The 18,373-nt window shown below is 39.0% G+C and overlaps 1 protein-coding gene across 1 annotated transcript in view; it reads left to right on the top strand.

The window, feature by feature from the left end:
* ROBO1 (roundabout guidance receptor 1) overlaps positions 1–18,373 on the top strand; it is a 659,248-nt gene that overhangs the window by 539,174 nt on the left and 101,701 nt on the right. The window contains exon 4 of the mRNA XM_035902213.1: positions 572–729. Coding sequence (XP_035758106.1) covers positions 572–729 — 158 coding nt within the window. The remainder of the gene's footprint in view (positions 1–571; positions 730–18,373) is intronic.

Raw genomic sequence — 18,373 nt, 5'->3', positions numbered from 1 at the left:
AATTGGGAAGTTTAACTAGTTTGTTCATCTTTGCCATAAATTCAGGGATAGGTGCAATTCGCACAGCCAGTGGCCAATCTTTAACCAAAACCGTTTGAGTTATTGGCAGTCTGACCTTGTGTCTCAGAAAAAGAGGGGCAGAAAGCAATCTCTGTCGTGCTTCTCCCCAGTTGACATTCTACCTGAGCAGAAGACATTGTGCCTTCTTCCACTGTGATGGCAATTCTGTGCTCACATGCTAGGCAGACGCTATGCCAAATACAACCAAGTGAGCAGCTCTTCTGTGTGGACGGTCCCATATCTGTGTCAGCCTTTCACCTCTGTCTGTCTGTATTAAGGTCACTTGGCTTATATGTTGGGGGTCAAGTATGAGTTGCACGTGAGTTTTCTCTATTACTGTGTGGAAGTACCAGAGACCTTCCAAAGATGCCAAATGAAATTAATTAATTGAATTGTTCATTACTATAAAGTATAATGACAACAGGGACCATTTAAGGCCAAAACAAAACATTTTGCTGTGCTATTGGTGTATAGTTGGGTAATTTTTACTTCATTTTCTTTATTCTTTCAGTTCTACGGGATGACTTCAGACAAAATCCATCAGATGTAATGGTAGCCGTGGGTGAACCTGCAGTGATGGAATGTCAGCCCCCAAGAGGTCACCCAGAACCCACTATATCGTGGAAAAAAGATGGGACCCCGCTAGATGACAAAGATGAGAGAATTACAGTAAGTATAAAAAAGTTTTCAAATAATGCAAAAATCAACTAATCTAAAATTAATAGTGTCTTTAGCATGTGGGCATCCAGCCATGCTGTACTTTGTAGGGTCTGTCCTTTCCTTGCCTCGGAGGCAAGGCTAGTTTACATTTAGCTTGGAATGCATCCTCTAGTCTCATACTGCTTTATTGCAGGGTATACATTTGTTTGTTAAAGAGGACCATGCAAAACCTATGTTCTTCTCTTCCTCGGAGGAACTGGAAACTTGCGGAAGTTAAATTCATTATATTTGTTGCTGTCCTATAATTTCCTTCCCTTTTATACACTTAGAATTTTCTGCAACTTATAATAGCTGCCTTCTTTGGTTGGAAAAAGGAACTACTAGTAGTCTAGGTGTGACCTTTTGTAATTCTGTTGAAAAGAATCTGTACAGAAAAGTTGTATGTTGTATTAGAATAAGAAGGTTTGGGGGATGTAGTCACATTTCTTTAGAGAGATGGTAGCTTATCCTGCCCTCTCAAATTAAGCTGTTTCCTCATTAGAAGTGGTGTCGTACTCATTTGTATCTGTAGCTTGCTGAATACAGTGCGTGATTATTCCAGAGTATAGGTAAAGCAGCAGCTTTTTGAATTGGAAAACTCTCCTCGTTTTAATTTTTGACATGTGAAACAATAAGCTATTGAGTCTAAATGGCTTGAAGAAATGGCAATGAAAAATTGAGTTAAAAAAACATTTATATGCTGCCAACATGGTGATACAAAACATCTTTCCATATGGTGAGAAACTGTATCATCTGAAAGCATATACCATATAGGATCCTGTTGGTACTGGGAGGATTACTAGCGTAAAACAAGATCAAGGCACATAGAATTTATATACTGCAATCATATGCTGAAATGAGGAAAGTTTTTAAAGGAAGAACACTTAAACCCCAGAAATCTAAGTAAAAAATTACCATTTTTGTTTGAGATTTAAATTGCCTGTTGTTCCCTTTGTTTTTTACAAACAAGACAAAGCTCAGGCATTCTGTAGTTGTGGCGTATGCATACATTTAAATTTTTAAGTACCCTACAGAACCTATACTGATTGCTGGCTATTAACTCAATTCCTCCAATCATACTTGCTAAGAACTTGCAATTTCCTTTTCAAATCTCCTTCCCACTGTGACAAGTCAATTGACCTGAGATAAAGAGAAGATTCCAAGTGCTACTTTTTTTTTTTTTTTTTCCAGGAAATGCTTTCTAAACTTGCATTTTCTATTGCTATAGTTTATTCTCTTGAAGGATTTTCAGGTGTTGCCTATTAAGTACATTTCTGAACAAAGACGTACCCAGAACAAGAAGCAACTATCACTGATTGGCAGTGCCACCTGTACTTATTAAAACTGTGGTTACAATGGAGTAAAGGCCCTCAGTTTGGTTTTCTTCTCTGGTGATTGTATCAAATACTCACCTACGTAGTATTCTTTCACCATGACATCTGCTGGAGTTGTCTTGCGTTATCAGTTTCTGCTTCCAGAAACAAACAAATGAAAACGAGTTTTGATGTAGGTGTAGATATACACTTGTTTCACCTGCCCAAATGAGTGTTTGTTTTCAGAGGTGTAAATTAACAGTGCTGCGATAGCTAGCTCAACTGCATGCATTTACGTCAAATTTGCCTGGCGTGGTCTTAAGCAGCGCCAGTAATACCAGGGCTGCTTTCTCACACAGACAAGAGGCTGAAGCTACATTGTAATGCAGATTCACATCGACTTACAGCTGTAGCAGGATCTTGCCAAGTGGATAAATATGCATTCAGATGTATGTCTTAACAGCTTTGCAGTAACCATCTGTATTCTCTTGCTAGTGGCTGGGAGGCGAGGGGAGATTGGGACCTGCAATGGACAACTTGCTAAAGGACAGATGGGCAAAAAATATTCATTTTGAAACCTGACTTAGAATTATTCCATTTCTGTTAACTTCTCTCCTTTAGGTTATTTTCATTTCAGTTTAGTAACAGGAAAGTAAAGAATTAAAAAAGTACAACAGCTGAAATAAGGATGAAGTTGTTAGGGTTTAAGTGATAGATTTAATTTTTACACAAAATCAACCTTTTTTTTAGAAAAGCAAGTTTTTCATTTAAGTTCCTATGTTTAAAATCAACACCTACATTCATTTGATGGCAAAATTGTCATTGAGTCAGTGAGACTAAACTTCAGGAAATAGGGTTTACAGGTGTTACGTTCCTCTTTTTAAGCCACGAATTACCAGATCAGGAAATTTCAAACTGTATGTGTTGACGTTCAATATATATATATGATACCAGTGGGCATTTAATCAATGAAAATACTTTAGGGGCTCCACTTCTAAAGCATTTCCAGTTGTTTTCTTTCTTAAAGGCTTGTTGATCTTTGACTCATTGCCATTTTAAGAGTTCTGTAAGTGTCAAAGGCTGTTTAAAGCATTTCATATTAATGTTTTCCTTTCTGACAAGAGATTTAAAATAAACATTAAGATTGTACTTTTTTTGAAATAATGGATGATGCTTGACACCTCTTTTTTTTGTATCTATACTGTCTTCAAAAAGACAGTATATCCATGAAGTAACCTTATTTTTAATATATGGAAGCTTTTTTTCTCATCTGCAATGACAATGTTGATCTTCAAGTCAGCAGAACTGGGCTTTACAGGTTGAGTATTAAGGGTGCTAGAGAAACAGAGGTGGTAGCTTGGTTCCTGACAGTTTGAAGCAAGAGATGTAGATAAATAGCAGTTAAATAAGATCCAAGTTAAGGCACAACTTCCTCTGGAATGCAATAAAAAGAAAATATTATTTTGTCTTGGTATGGTTAAGGAAATCGATATGTTTATGTAGGTGAGATAATAAAAATCAAAGTAGTCTTTGCATATTTTTGGTCCATTTGTAGGGCAAATAAATGTGCTTTGAAGAGAAATAAATTTATATGTCTTTCACGTTATAAACAGTAGTGAATGGAACAAATAAGAAATGAAAGTAAGGGTATGGGTGCAGCTATCTGTGATGAGAATTATAGAAACAGACATTTTCTTTGAGCATAGCTCTCCCAGGACTGCTCAGGTTTAGCACAAGTCAGACGCAGTGTAGGCTCTTCAGTGTATGCATGTCCGATGGGTGCGTCTGATGAAGAGCCATCACCAAAACTTTTTGTCTCTCTCCTCTTGAATATGTTGTCTGTAAACAGCTTTCTCAGTGCAGTGGAGCTAAACATAATTTTTCTCATGTGTATTCTTTACACCACAGTATGAAAGCATATGCTTGATGTGGCTAATCCCTCTCCATGTATTACAAATGAAGCGGGAATGACAGACTTGCATGTGAAGCAAATGCTTATCTTTAACTTAATTTGTTGAGTTGAAAAACAATTATCGTGAGGCCAATGCAGAACTAGTGCCATTCTGTGCTCATCTGGTTAATTTTTCTCCTGGGATTACTGCGGAATCAAGAACCCCTCCTATAATATATATATAGCTGAAAAGGAGTGCTTCGGTGCAGTCCAGTGAATAGCTCTAATTTCTTACTGCAAGCAATGTAAAAATAAAATGTATTTTTCCAATTTCTGAAATGTTCTGTCTGCAGTAGGAGAGACTCTGCAACTCTCCTCTTGGAGACGAAGCACAGAGGAGGGAGAAGATGCAAGGCCTTGCCTGTGAGTAGGAGAGAAGGGAGCTCACCGGGGTGGGGAAGTTCTTCATTCTGTTTCCAGCCCTTAGTGGTGTTTATGCCTTTGGAATCGCTGCCTTGCCAGGTGAAGTTCATAGACCCAAGAATCACTTGGAGCGAGGATCTAGGCCAGGACTGTAGGCTTCTAGGTATCCTCTCCAGGAACAGGGCTGCTCCCAGCCCCATCAGTCTAGCCATCTGCTTTGCATGGCAGCCCAGTTTCATTAGGACATAGCCACGTGTTTCAGGCGCTTACCTTGGCACCCAAAGCTACGAGTTTGCATTCCCTTAGGCTTAGGAGGAATTGCAGTCAGCCTCCTAGTTTCTGCTGACTGCTGTAATCACTGGGCTTGGTCTTTCCAAATGTATTTTGTCTAGATGCAGTTGGCAGGAGCATCAGTGGCCATGCATACCATTAGTGATGACTTGCTTGGGCACTCAAAGCCACTGCAGTGAATATTCGTTGCTTGTAATGCTGTGAATACCTCCAGTGTGCCTCCATTCACTTCTCAGCCATCTTCCTGTTGTACCCGAAAGCCTCCCACTACTTTTCCGGTGGTGTCCCCCCGTCTTCCTACCACACGCTACTGCAATGAAATTTTCACTTAATTGCCCATCCATTTCCACTATCTCACAACCAGCCCTTGCATCCACCCAGCCTTTTTCTCCCACGTGTCTAGCCACACTCTTATCATGTGACCAGTGCTAACTGCTTGCGTGGAGGTAACAATTTGGAAACTCAGATAAGCAAAACCTCCTGCTATATGCTGGGATGTAAAGGCACTCTTCCTCTGGCTTTGCTGTTGATGTAAATGGCTGGTGTGCTGTGATTTGTAATTAATGCGATGTTGTCTGTCTGCATTAGGTTTGCTCAGAGCCTCCCTTAAGGAACTGTGTTGCTGCTCCGTCTTCTTTGTGAATCCCAAATGCAGTTGCCTCTATATAAGATGCTGACATCAGTAATCTAACCAAGACGGTGAGGCCTTTGAGCATATCTTTAGGCAAAAACTGGCAATAATTACAGACTCACAGGAGCACAAGGCGTTCAAAGAGGATTTTGTGGATCTCCCATCTAGACAGGGGAACCTCCATGTCCTTTTGGATATCTCTCTCAATTTGTGTCACATTTTAGGGGTAATGCCTGCATAATTAGCTAAGCCTCAATAAAATCAAGGTGTAGTCAGAGTGCCTGTAATTATCAATACTTTCCCAATGGGAGAATGTATATAATTCTTGCGTAAACTCTGAAGCAAGTTGATGTTTGAGCCAGGTTTGGAAGTCAGGGTGTCACAGCTTCTGTTGTTCCTGCCCCATGACCAGTAGTAGCCCATGCTTCAGAAAGCTTCCTAATTGTTCACATGAAGTCATAGAATCATAGAATGTTTTGGGTTGGAAGGGACCCCTAGAGGTCATCTAGTCCAACCCCCCTGCAGGAGCAGGGACACCGCTAACTAGATCAGGCTGCTCAGAGCCCCGTCCAACCTGGTCTTGAATGTTTCCAGGGATGGGGCTTCCACCACCTCTCTGGGCAACCTGTTCCAGTGTTTCACCACCCTCATTGTAAAGAACTTCTTCCTTATATCTAGTCTAAACCTACCCTGGTTTAGTTTAAAACCATTACCCCTTGTCTTGTCACTGCATGGTGTAGGTGGTAGAAGAAAAAAGCTATGCATACTGAACATGAAATTTGAATAGGTACCATCTTTTACATATACGTGAAAAAGGATGCCAGTACCTAAAAAAGAAATCCTTTGTAATTGAACACAAAAAGCAAAGCCTTTGCATTGAAACTTTGGTGCAGCACCCTGATTGCAATTTCCCCCTCTTTCGTATTAACTCTTATCTATCATTTATCCTGAATCATCCTCATTTGATTTTTAAAAGCAAAAGCTTGAGAAGCCATTTATCTTTCCTTGTTCAAGTTTCTTAGCTTTTAAGATCAAAGTTACAGAATGAATAATGCATATAGGTTTTCGTTCCTTTTTTGTGTGGCTGTCTTGCGACATCAACAGTTTTGAATGACTTATGCTCTTATTTTAGATAAGTTGTAACTTGAATTCTTGATTCCTGTTTCATTTCCTGGCCCTTAAATAGTACATCACAAATATGAAGCATTTATTGTGTCTTGCATAATGCTATTTTTACACCAGTGAGTGATGAAAATGTTTTCTACAAAATGTGAAAACAAAGCCTCTGATCTTGTGCTGTGACAGGACAACCTCCTTAAAGGTACCATCCACAGGAAGACACTTTGTGTATTTGCCCCAAATCTTTTGTTAATGAATTGTCAAAAAGAACTTGGTTCATTCTTTTTGGCAGAGATCATTCACAGCCTCATTGCCCTTTGGCAAGTTTAAAGCTACATAGGTGATGCCAACGTGATCTCGGCTATAACAAGAAAAAAGAAATGGGAGAAATTACTATGCCTATCAGTTAAAAAGAAAAAGAGAAAGGGTTGTTTGTATTGGAGGGAACAGTGGAAAAAACAGAAATTAATTCACTGTTTAGGAAAGGGGCCTTTCCTTCCAAACTTAAATAGCAGTGGGAAAAACTGCAGAGGGGAGGTGACTCAAGAAAAAGGAAACAAAAGCTGATCAAATTTGTTGGTGTGTGCTATGCAGGAGTAACAGTCTTAATCCTTCAAAACAGCTATGCTCCTGACACAAACCATACTTGTTATGGTGCCGCTCCAAATTAATTCAAGATGTTTATCCTGATGTCTTTCTTCTCCACTTCTCTTTTTCCTGGCCTCCTCTCTTTTTTCACTTATTTATTAATCTCTTAACATCTTAATCTTCCCAAATTACATATAGGAATGCATATTCCTGTGGAAGATGTAATGGTTATGGTAACAGTCTGTCCTATGGAGAGCTGCATGCAAGATCATGGCCCGGGTGCACAGCACACAAAGCAATGGGGATGAGGGGAAAGGGGGGAGTAAGTAGCTATAGTTCAGGGTTTTATTTCATTTTAATTGTTTTTCTTTTTGGGGGCAGATTAAAGGGCAGGCAGCAATTTCCTATATGCCCCAGGAGGGTTAGAAAGAGAAGTGTATTTTTTCTTCTGATTCCCAATATGTATTTGTTGCCCTTCAGCCATTTCCTTTCTTCCCAGTCCTTTTTCTTCATTCTGTCTCTTTTTCTCACTCTCCGAGAGGGTTGGCTTCCCACCCTACCTCTCCTTTTTCTTCATCTGCTGATCGGTACAATGGTGGCTTCCTCAACGATCAAGAGTAGTTTTTGTTAATGATTTATATTTCTTCTGCTATAAATATTGCTTCCTCTGGTGACAACTGGAGCTGCTGTGGGTTAATTTGGCACCAAAAGGAGAAAAAAATATAAAAGGTTGTAAAAAATACATTGTTTGTGGGGTTTTTGGCGGAGCCCTAAAAAACATTACCGTCTTCTACAGAGAACCCTGCTCATCTTGGAAAGCTGTAAAAAATCTGACTAATAACCTGGGCTAACAGAAGGAAGAGAAAATACCAGACATAGTTTTATTTTTGTATTCATTTTCCTCTTTCTCTTCTTCCATTCTATTTGGAGTCTTACCATACTTGCATAATTTTTCAGACTCAGCTCTTTGAGATGAAACTTTTCACCTCTAACACATCCACGAGGAGTTTCGGACCCTGACCACAGCTGTTAATAGTAACAGATTATATTTCTACAAGCACTGAAGTAAACGTGGATTGAAAATCCTAACCTATTACAAGATTGTGTCCTCACAGCTTTTTGCAGGTTTGCCATTTTAAAGAGCATAGCTATGCAGACTTTGTCAGGCAGATGTGAGCTCATTCAGTTTGCTCTTTGAATCGACCAGAAGCCATATGGCAGCGGTTAATGTGGCGCCGAGCCTGAGCTAATAAGTCCTGCTGAGAGACAGGCTAGATCACTCCGGCACGATATTGTACTAATATGGCCACACAGCTTCTGTTGCGCTGAGGGTAAGGGCAAAATGAGCTTGTGTTGGCTTGAAGTCTCCACGTGCCAAACCAAAGCAAATGGCCAGAAAATGCTCGTGTCCTTTCCTTCTCTATAGCTCTTACAGTCAGCTGTCCCGTATACTTCTTGGGAGACAAGATGCTTTCTCCATTAGTGTGATGTTTGCTGCAAGAAAACGGTAAGGAAGAAGCCCGTTAGCCAGTTAGAGTGTTTGAGTCATGCTCAAGGCCCAACATTGTTTTAATTGGTTTAAATGGCTCATTATTAACCCTGAGTCTTCTATGCAAGGTCACTGAATAAAGTGTAGGACAGGGTAAACCATGCATTGGTTCATATTTAATCTGATGTGTCTTTTCAGCAGATATCTCCGAAGGATAATATTGGTCTGTGGAAATAGTGGAAAGGGAAGGAGCATCATGACGCAGGGCAAAAGGGTGGCCCAGTGTCAAATATCTGTGGCCTGGGGAGGACACCAGGTTCTGTAGGCTTGTGTGGACTATCACAGAGACTAGATTTTGCATTTAGGACCAAACAGACCTTGTGTGTTCCCAAGGGCATGCCTGGTAATACTGTAACCTACTGTGTGAGATTGTGAGATTTATCGACTGTGTTCACACTAACTGAAGCTACTGGAATTAAAAGTTATCAAAATTCACTGTTACATTGAAAGCTCATTTAATTGCTGGCATTTTAAACCAAGTTATTGCTGATCATATTGTCTCTATAGCTAAGAGTATCTGATACTTCTGTTTTTTCTCACAACTTTCAATAATATTCCTCTGTATCAGTAATGTGCATTGCTTCAGCTATTTTGTCTTCTCGACACTTGAAACGTTAGGCATTAGACATGTATAACTATGGTTTCTCAGTGTTGTTTCACCCAGCAGTATTGAAAAGTACTCCTTTAACATGAACTAAGTATGTATTTTTCCATGCTCAACTTTATTTTGCACTGATTTCTACTTTTAAATACAAAAGTAAAGCGAAGAATAATGAAGTTCTTTTGCAGATACTCTGCGGACTTAAAGGAATTGGAAAACTCCTCACTGAGTCAAAATTCTGCATGGATTTCTTTCGTCCCTAGTCATGAACTGATGACCTAGATAGTAAAAGAAAATAAATGCCTACAGCAAATAGGGTATGTGTTAGATATCTGAGTTTTGAGACTTCCACAGGCCTAGACGTTAGACTATCAGGATTTTCTTGTTAGAATGGCTTATTGAGAGTTTTGAACCTCTGGGACGATCTGAAATTATAGAAATAGAGTCTGGGGAGCTTCTCCTTAAAAAAATAATAAAAACCCAGGTGGTTGTTATCTCAGCCTAGGTTACTTGAGCTATCCAGAGCGTGTAGGACTTTCTGATTTGAATGGTTAGGAGCAAAGGTGATTTATTATGCTGAGAAAGTAAATTCTTTGTTTTGTTTGGCTGGCAGTCTAGCTGTTGGGGTTTTTTGGGATGGGTAAGGGAGATGAAGAAAGGATGTGGGAGGGAAATTATTTCTTCATTCATTTTATTCTCTTAATGAAAAAGAAACATTTTTGTTTGGTTAGTTTTTTTTAAGCAGTCAGGAAAGGAGCATTTGCTTATATTACACACAATAAAGATGAAGATTGGGTTTAGAAAGTTAATTTTTCTCCTCCTCTCCCTTCATCAGTTGTATAGAAATCCTACATGTAGAGTGTGGGCACCCTCCTCTAAGTTAAAAATCCATTTCTGGAGACACCCTCCTTCCCAGCCCCTTAGGGGGTCTGCTGTGCTGTGTGTGTTCTCTAGTTCCCCGTCACAAGCAAAACCAATGAGAAACAAACTAATATTCAAAGAATCAAACTTTTAAAGCCTTCTATGAATCTGAAACACTGAACATTAGGACTCACAATAGGAAGCATGCACACCCTGTACGGGCAGAAAACACGTTCAGAGTAGAGTTCAGTCCATTGGATGTGCAACTTAGGATCCCTACAGGTCAAACGTGCAAAAAAGCACTAGAAATTTTTTGTGTTCCAAGGGTCTTTCATGCAGACTCTGCGACCTGTGAGCTTTTTACTTTATTTGTTACTGTATTTACATTTACTTCATACTCGTATACAGAGATGTTTCCATTAGTAAAGCATGAAAGAACTTTTAACACACAAATAGTCTACAGAAATCGATGTATTATACCAGTGAAGTGAAGCAATGCAGCTCCTCACTGTGTTCACTGTTTTACAAACACTGAAACCCTCTCCATTTGGGGGGGGAAGTACATTTTTGTTCTTGAAAGTCTCTTGTGGACCTTATAAATTTGATTGTTCTTGGCATTTTTTTATATTCCTAGTCGCTTGCACACCGCAGCAGCCACATGTTGTCATTTAAAATCTAAATATCGGATAACTGCTAACTGAGACTTTATTGTGTATCATGCTTTTTTTAGGAATTAGTTTTGTAAAGTAAAAATGACACTAACTCTAAAAGCATGTTTAATAAAACCTCAACAATCTATGTGCTGAGTTTGCACATATTATGTTCTCATAATCAAAAGAAAAATGTAGAATAAAAATAGTAGAGAAGAACAGTGCCCATTTTTGGAGCCTTGAACAGATGTAAGTGATTAGAGCTTCTTGTTTGGTTTGCTTTGATTTTTTGGTCTACTTTTTGAAAGCTCTGTCAACTTCATTTTTGCTTATTTCACTTTGTTTGGATAGTTTTGCCTTACTGAGTTTCCTGTGATGCTTCTGGTTATATGAAAAGTCTAGTCCAAATCACAGCACTTCAAAAATAATAATTTTTCAGTTCTTGGGTTTCCTCAACCCAACAGAGTACTTCTCTCTCTCCAGGTAATAATATACTCACAGTTACTTACTGCCAAGTTCAGATAGTCACCATGTGCAGTAGTGTGGGACTAACATACACATTGCGGGGTGTTATTCCAAACTCCTGTGTAATATTATGCAGGACCAAGTCTGCCTTCTTACAGTTGCCCTCTTTAAAAGGGAAAGAAAAAAAAGCTGCTTTCTTTCCTTATCTAGCTGTAGGACAGCTCTTGCTAATACTCATGCTGCACTGAACAACTAATTGATCCTTTTTTTCCTCCTGAAAAATCGTTATCTAACAAGAATCTATTTGGCACATGGTCACGTAAAGTTTGTTCTTCTGTTTAACATGGAAGTGTGGGTGATTAGTTATACTTGGATCTAACTACACTAATTTTCTTCTAACTCAAGAGCTTTGCTTTTGCCTCTCTCTTTGCGGCTGTTGTCAGTTGTCTACTTGCCTCTGCTAGGCCTCCTCGTTCTGACTGCATGGGGGAGAATAAATTACACAGATGTAAGATGGGGGAAAGGGAATAAGTTCTTCCCCCTACAAGTCTAAGAGAGAAAAAAAAAAAAAAAACCACAAACCTTCTAGGGAAAATAATGCTATTAAAAAAGTAAAACTTGAGAAAGTTAAATGCTTTTGTGATGTGTATCTTGAAATACTTTTAGTACTACAAGGAATATATTACATTTTGAAACTAGCCATAGAGGTGTATGCTTAAGTAACTTTGCCTTCTCTCACAAAATGTGAGGTTTGGTTTCTTGAACAAAATGATTATGACTCAAAATTTCTTAACTGTAAGTTTCTGTATTTTGCATCATTGCTTTTCCAAGTGGCTCTGCCATTCAGAATGCCAAGTTTTTGAAAGTGAAAGAGGTTGACATGATGGCTTGGGCTTCCTTCCACCACGGCCCACATTTGAGACTCTGCAGATCTTGCTCTTCCCATTCATTTGGAGTCATTCGTCTCTTAGGACTACTTTGAACTCCGGTGTACAGTTTGAGCATTTTTCTTGGAGTAGGACCTGAAACAAATCAAGTAGGGAAAAAATTGCTTGTTCAGGGTAAAATGTTGCCATAGAAGCTGCAGGTATCTGATCAAAGCTATTTTTTGGTTTGCGGTAGATATTCCAGACTCCAGGAATCAGTGGGTCTGCTCTCTGGCAGGCCTGTACACTGAACAGAATTAAAGATAATCTGATTTTACCATGAGACTATACAGTCATTGCAACACGGTTTTTAAAAGTGAGCTGCAAAACATTGTCCTACAGAGAAAATTACTGTATAGTAAAAGAAAGATTGCCTTGAGGTAGAAAGTCTGCAAGCTAAGCAAAGCAGATTGCTGGGCTGCTGCAGTCTTCCTGTGTGATTTTGGGCAAGGCTTGAAATTGTTCAGTACTTCTTGTTCAGCATTTCATGAGTCATGGGACCAAATTCATTCATACATGTGAAGCAGCCTGACACTATCACAACAAAGCCGTGCTGTGCCACTTTGGCAAAGTGCAAAGTGTTATTACATCCTAAATCCTGAATAGGCTCTTTTTTTGTAGACAAAACAGTAGAGTGATATTCTTACTTACATACTCAGTCCATGCTCTGCCCTAGGTGTTTGTGACTGTATAATACTTGCAGGATTTAGCCCAGGTGCAAATATTTTGAGATTTCCTTTTATTTTAAAGAAAGCATCTCTTCACCATTCAAGTTACATGCTGAAGCATCAAAGTGGGTTTGAAATGATTGTCCCTTGTACTCAAGGATCCCAGAAGTTTATTAATAAACTAGGAATGTCTTAATACGAGGTACTTTGCATGATTAAAACTCCTGGGAAATTTGCACTGACAAAGACTATGATTAGTATGCTTCATGAAAATACGCTTTGCACACAGCCTGAACTCTCAGTGTGAAACTCTGGCATGGCTGAAATCAGTGAGCGTACTACCGTTGTCTTCGCTGAGGCTAATATTTCACCCTTTCCAAGAAAACAGACAGTATAATTTATAGGAAGGGAGAAGCCCCTGTTTGAAGTGCTAAATGAGTTGACAGTCTTCATCTTTTTGTTGCTGTTGTTGCTGCTTCACTTTTTGTTGTTACCGGCTTGTTTGTCATTAAGTTACTTTCCTTTTGCTAGCTGGAGTTTTTGGACATACTCCATTTTCATTCTTATTTTTGTCCTAATGAGACTTTCTGCTAAGAAAATTTCCTTGTTATATGTTTAGCTGGTATCTCTTGTGTTTGTGATTCTTAAATATTAGGAATTACCCGACTGGAGGTGACAGCTGTAATTACTTTGGTCATCCAAAATCAAAGGCTTTGGACCAGCAGTATAAGAGGGCTTTGGACCAGCAGTATAAGAGGTTGTCTATTGTATCTGTTATTCTTGAAGCTAACAAATGTAGGTGGTTGTAACAGGTTTTTCAGTGGAAGAGGAACTCTGAGTTTTAGCAATCTGGACATTTTAAGTAGGACATGGGGGAATAACTTCTAAAATTTGCAAAATTCAGAGAAGTCAGAGTAACCAGAGTAAATTTGCTAATTATTTCTGGTTTGAAAATAGAAGGTAGTTACCTTTGAAAATGTTCACCTTTAGGGTTTCAACAGGTGGAGAACTGTGTTCTCCATGCATTAACCATCTTAACAAAGACCATTTCTTCTACTGCTATGAATGTAAAGTTCAAGAAAAAGGCAGTTCTTCATCTTTGTAACATACACGTTTCTTAGACTGCAGTGTCAGTTTTACTATGCTGCCCTGTCAATGAGTCTCAAATTCACCTTGAAGGATCATCCCCAGGGATGCCAGCTGAACCTTTGACCCTTCTGTGCTGACTGTCACCAAGGCTAACACATCATTACAGCTTGTGATGTTCCGGATACCTGTTCATTTGGAGCTTTTATCAACCTACACTGTTTCGGATAACTGAAACAGAAGCCTCAGTCTCACACTGCTGTTTCAGAGGAGTATGTTTTGATGATTTTTGAGAATGAATTACATTTTTTCCTAGTTTCGTTTAAAAATAGATGTCAAATTTTAAAACTTACAGCTTTCTCCCTGTTTTTCCTAAATTATTAAAATAGCAACTATATGGTAATAAGCAATAATAAAAAGGTGAGGAAGCATTTTCTTTTTAGGTTTGAAAACAGACAGATTCATACAGGATCTGTTGCTTACAGTGCTACATAGCTGCACAGTGGAAAAGAGTACGTGGTGACAGACAAAAGGACATCACTAAGTATTGGTTTGTGGGATCAGTTCTAGCTATTGACAAGTTAAGGACACTTTGTTTATTTGGAATCATCCTACCAAGGTACCATGTTGGATAATTAGCCTGTTATAATTAAAATGGGGTTTGATTTGCTAACCCAGAAAATTACATTTGCAAATACTGTTCTTGTCTGCAGGACTGATACTTAGCCAAGGGAACTCCTTCATAAGAGAAGTCTGTTGACACAGATTTTCCAAGTATGTTTTAAAATGCATTATTCTAATACGTTGTACCCTATAGATGTGCTCTTAGCAAAGTTCATATTTTTTTCAAGATTTTCCTCTGATAAAACACATAGGCCATTTGCTTAGCCAAATCTACTTCTGGATACTGCTAGTGGCCAACAGTTTTGTGTTCGTGAAATAATAAAAGGAATAGATACCAAAATCAGTTTTAGTGTCTCTCCTACATTGTTTCATATGATTTCCACATTTTCTCGTTGGGGAATTAACATTAGCTAATGTTGAAAAGCTTTATAAGGTAAAGATAATCTATTTATTCAGGTACAGTGGAGAATGCCAATGTAATTTTTTTTCTCCTAGTTATGGAGATTACTTTAATCCCAAATGGCACATAGTCTACAAGGTTTTACCTTTGTATTCTTTTCTCCTTACTTTAAAATAAGTCTACAGGCAGTACACTTAGGTACCTATCTGCAGCATTCAGACGGTATACAAAGTTACTCTATACATGCCCTCCATACATTCAGTTGAGGGAGCTGAGATGTTAATGGCACAGTGCTGTATCCCTTTCTGTTCTCTCTATAAGCTTTCTGAACACAAGCTTTTAGGTAACAAGCCCTAAATCAGTTACCCCCTTCAGTTAGAACTATGTTGTTTTCTTTCTTAGACTTGTCTGGAAACTTAGAATACTCAGTGTAACAGCGACATTAACTCCCATTAGGTGTGATCCTACGGTGTTTTGCTTTGGAAGCTTTTGAACAGTAGTTGACAATGCCACAAAAGAGCTTTCTAAAAAGGAGAAGTATTGTTTATTTAACCATATCATCATGCAGAAGAAGAAACAACACTTCAAATCACTCTAGCATCTACATGCCTAGCTGACTGATTTGGCATCTAAAATTTCTTTCTGATGGAATCCCATATGTATACCTTCTTCCAAATCCCCACTTAATAAGCTTTTGGTTTTCTACTCAAGGAAGTGTGCATCTCCTTAAATCCCTCTTCCTGCTTTGGTTTTCACCTCCTCCTATGTCTCAGGAGCAGAGTTGCTGCTTTGGGCTACAAGTATGTCAAGCTCAGCAGAGGCCCGGTCCTAGTCCTTTGCTTCAAGGTAAATTCCTTCCAAGTGTTTGTTGAAAAGTTACCATTAGGATCATAAGCTCATACCTTTGTGGTATGTTTCCAGGTAATCGTGCTATGAAATTAGCTTGCTGTGTGAGCAGGATGAGCCTAGATCATAATCTATCGTGTTATTAAAGGCAACTCTAAGTTCAGAAGATACATTTTAATATTCTATGCATAGAATGGCCTGCCTATCAGATTGTTCTTTGCATGGATGTTTGGAAGTGTTGGTAATAATATCTGTAGCACAGCATTCATGCTTTAATTCATACAGGTCTTGAATAAAAGTTTAAAATGTAATAGGATTTTCCAGGATTTCATTATCTAGAATTCAGTATTCAGAAATTTAAGGACTATTTAAGCGTTTTTCTGAAATACAGTAGAAATATTCATATTATATTCCACCAGATGTTTCTTGCCAAACTTTATGTCTCAGGATAACATGTAGCATTCACTGCAATCCACTGAAACCACTAAAGTAAAACAGCCTGAAAGTGAATCTCATCAAAGGATGAAATTTTTTAAGATTTTATGGCACTTTTCTCAAATGTGTAGTAGCACATGGAACTGTTTGAGAGGTGAAGAGAATCATCAGAACACTTTTTTCCCCTCTATGTCAAACATTCTCTAAAGTTCTGACTTCTTTGGTCACGACTGACTTTGGTTTTCAGCAGAATTTGGCTTTCTATTTTAGAATAAGTCTGTATGAAGTATGTGAAGTATAATGCCTAATAATATAATGCAAAATACAGTGCATGTAGTCTTAATTCAGCTGACTACTTTGGTTTTATGCTTAGCATGCTTGAGGGTTTTTAGAGCTTTTTCCCTTACTTTCTGAAAGTTTTCTCTTATTTAGGGTTTGAAAACCCCATTAATAGTCTTCCATTAAAAACCGCAAGGGTAACAAGTATCTTTTCTTTACTTTTTCTGAAAAACCTGTGTTGGAACAAATGTGTCCTCTAAGATAAAAAAGGGTGAACTTTATTGTCAACAAAATTTTTTATAATATTATACCTTGGTGCAGACATCAGGGTACTGATGTGGCCCACGGAAGTTTGTTTACGTATTGCAGTAGTGGTTGATCCTGTTAATGTTTGTTTGTGTTGGAAAAGGAGGCAAGAAGGCTAAGGAGGCTTATTGATAAGGTCTTTTGTTTGCATAGATGCTATCCTTTAAATACTGTCTTCCATGCCTGTTCACATGCATCAACTTTTCCAAGCATTTTTAGTGTGTGTTTTTGCATCATTTTTCTTACTTTTCCTTGAGGTACATGAGCACGGGAAGTCAGCAAAGGAAAAGTTTGCAGTAATGGGAACAACACAGAGAAATGCTCATCATAAATATCTTTCCTAGAAATATTTTTGTGTATTTGGGGTGCTGACATAGAGTGTCTTGGGAGTGGTGAGTTCAGACCTTGGTGGGGCTTCTGCTGAGGGCAGCTCTTACTTGTCCCATTTATAAATGGTCCCCGATCGGTCAGGATGGCACTCAGTGTATTGCATGCCATGGGCTACAGGCAGCACCTTTTGGTGGTGTGTGTGCGGGACCACATTTTGAAAGTGAGAATTGCAAACTAGACTACCTGGACACGTCAGTATGGCCATCTGATAGTCAGAAGCGTTGAGTGCCCCTTACCTTCCCCAGTGGCCAAGGAGTCCTAACTTTTGCCATGTACTTTGAAAAATTTGTCCAGGATGTTCAGTAGATGAGCCTTTTAAATACAAAGGTGTATCTTCTTTTATGTTTGTCATGTTGAGTAGCTGGCAAAAAAAAAAGTAATCTCTTTGAGAGTTAAGTGTTTAGCTCACACTGAACATTTGGGTTTGTGTCTGTTTTAGAAGCATAGTATGGCTATTTCTGTGGTTTTAGGGAGGAAAGTTTACTATGGGAATGCAACTGTAGTTTTTGACTGCCTGTCGCTGTCATAAAGAAGGTATTTCATGCCAAAGGAACTGAAATCTGATCAGTAACACTTAGTTTTCTGTGAAGATCACTTCCTATTCATTGTGTGGTTTCACACTGCTCACACAGAAGACGTCAAAGTTTCTTATTTACTTTGAGATAGTACTAGTTTAAAAAAAGGCATGGACGCAGCCACAAGAAAAACTGGGAAAATGAAAGTGCTGAGTAATTGCAATTTCTCTGCCGTTCTACAAGCCCATTGCACCAATAGCAAACTGCCACAAACAGGAGACATTGATTTCCATACAGAACTTGGCCAGCTAGATTGTAGTTTGCTTTGTAAATACAAATGGAAACAGTTGAGCAGCTGATATTTCCAGTGTCCAGAAGAGTTTCTCCCTGCTTCCAGACACTATTTTTTTTTTCTCCACCTTTTCCATTGGTGCAGAGTTTACAACACCCTTTTAACAACAACAAAAACTGTACTGGGAGTTTAACATTCCGCCCCCCCACCCCCCCCACCCCATAGCATCTGAGAGGAATAGCAAGCAGCTGCAGCCAGGGAAGCAATTATCCCAGCAGGGCTCCAGAGCCCCCCTGAATAGCTTGGGCAGCCCCCAACTGCGAGCAGACAAGAGCCAGCGGCTGCAGGCGAGGCAAGGGGGGAGGCACCATTCTTCAGGCTTCGTTTGCTTCAGTCTCCTTGGCTATTCACACTGTAAACACTTCCATTCACACATGGAGCGGTTTGCTGCTCCAAAGGGCAGCG

Source organism: Egretta garzetta, unplaced genomic scaffold, assembly GCF_000687185.1.
Source record: "Egretta garzetta isolate BGI_Z169 unplaced genomic scaffold, ASM68718v1 scaffold289, whole genome shotgun sequence".
NCBI classification, from domain to species: domain Eukaryota; kingdom Metazoa; phylum Chordata; class Aves; order Pelecaniformes; family Ardeidae; genus Egretta; species Egretta garzetta.
Note: the sequence above shows the minus strand (reverse complement) of the source record. Positions and strands in the feature narration are given on the sequence as shown.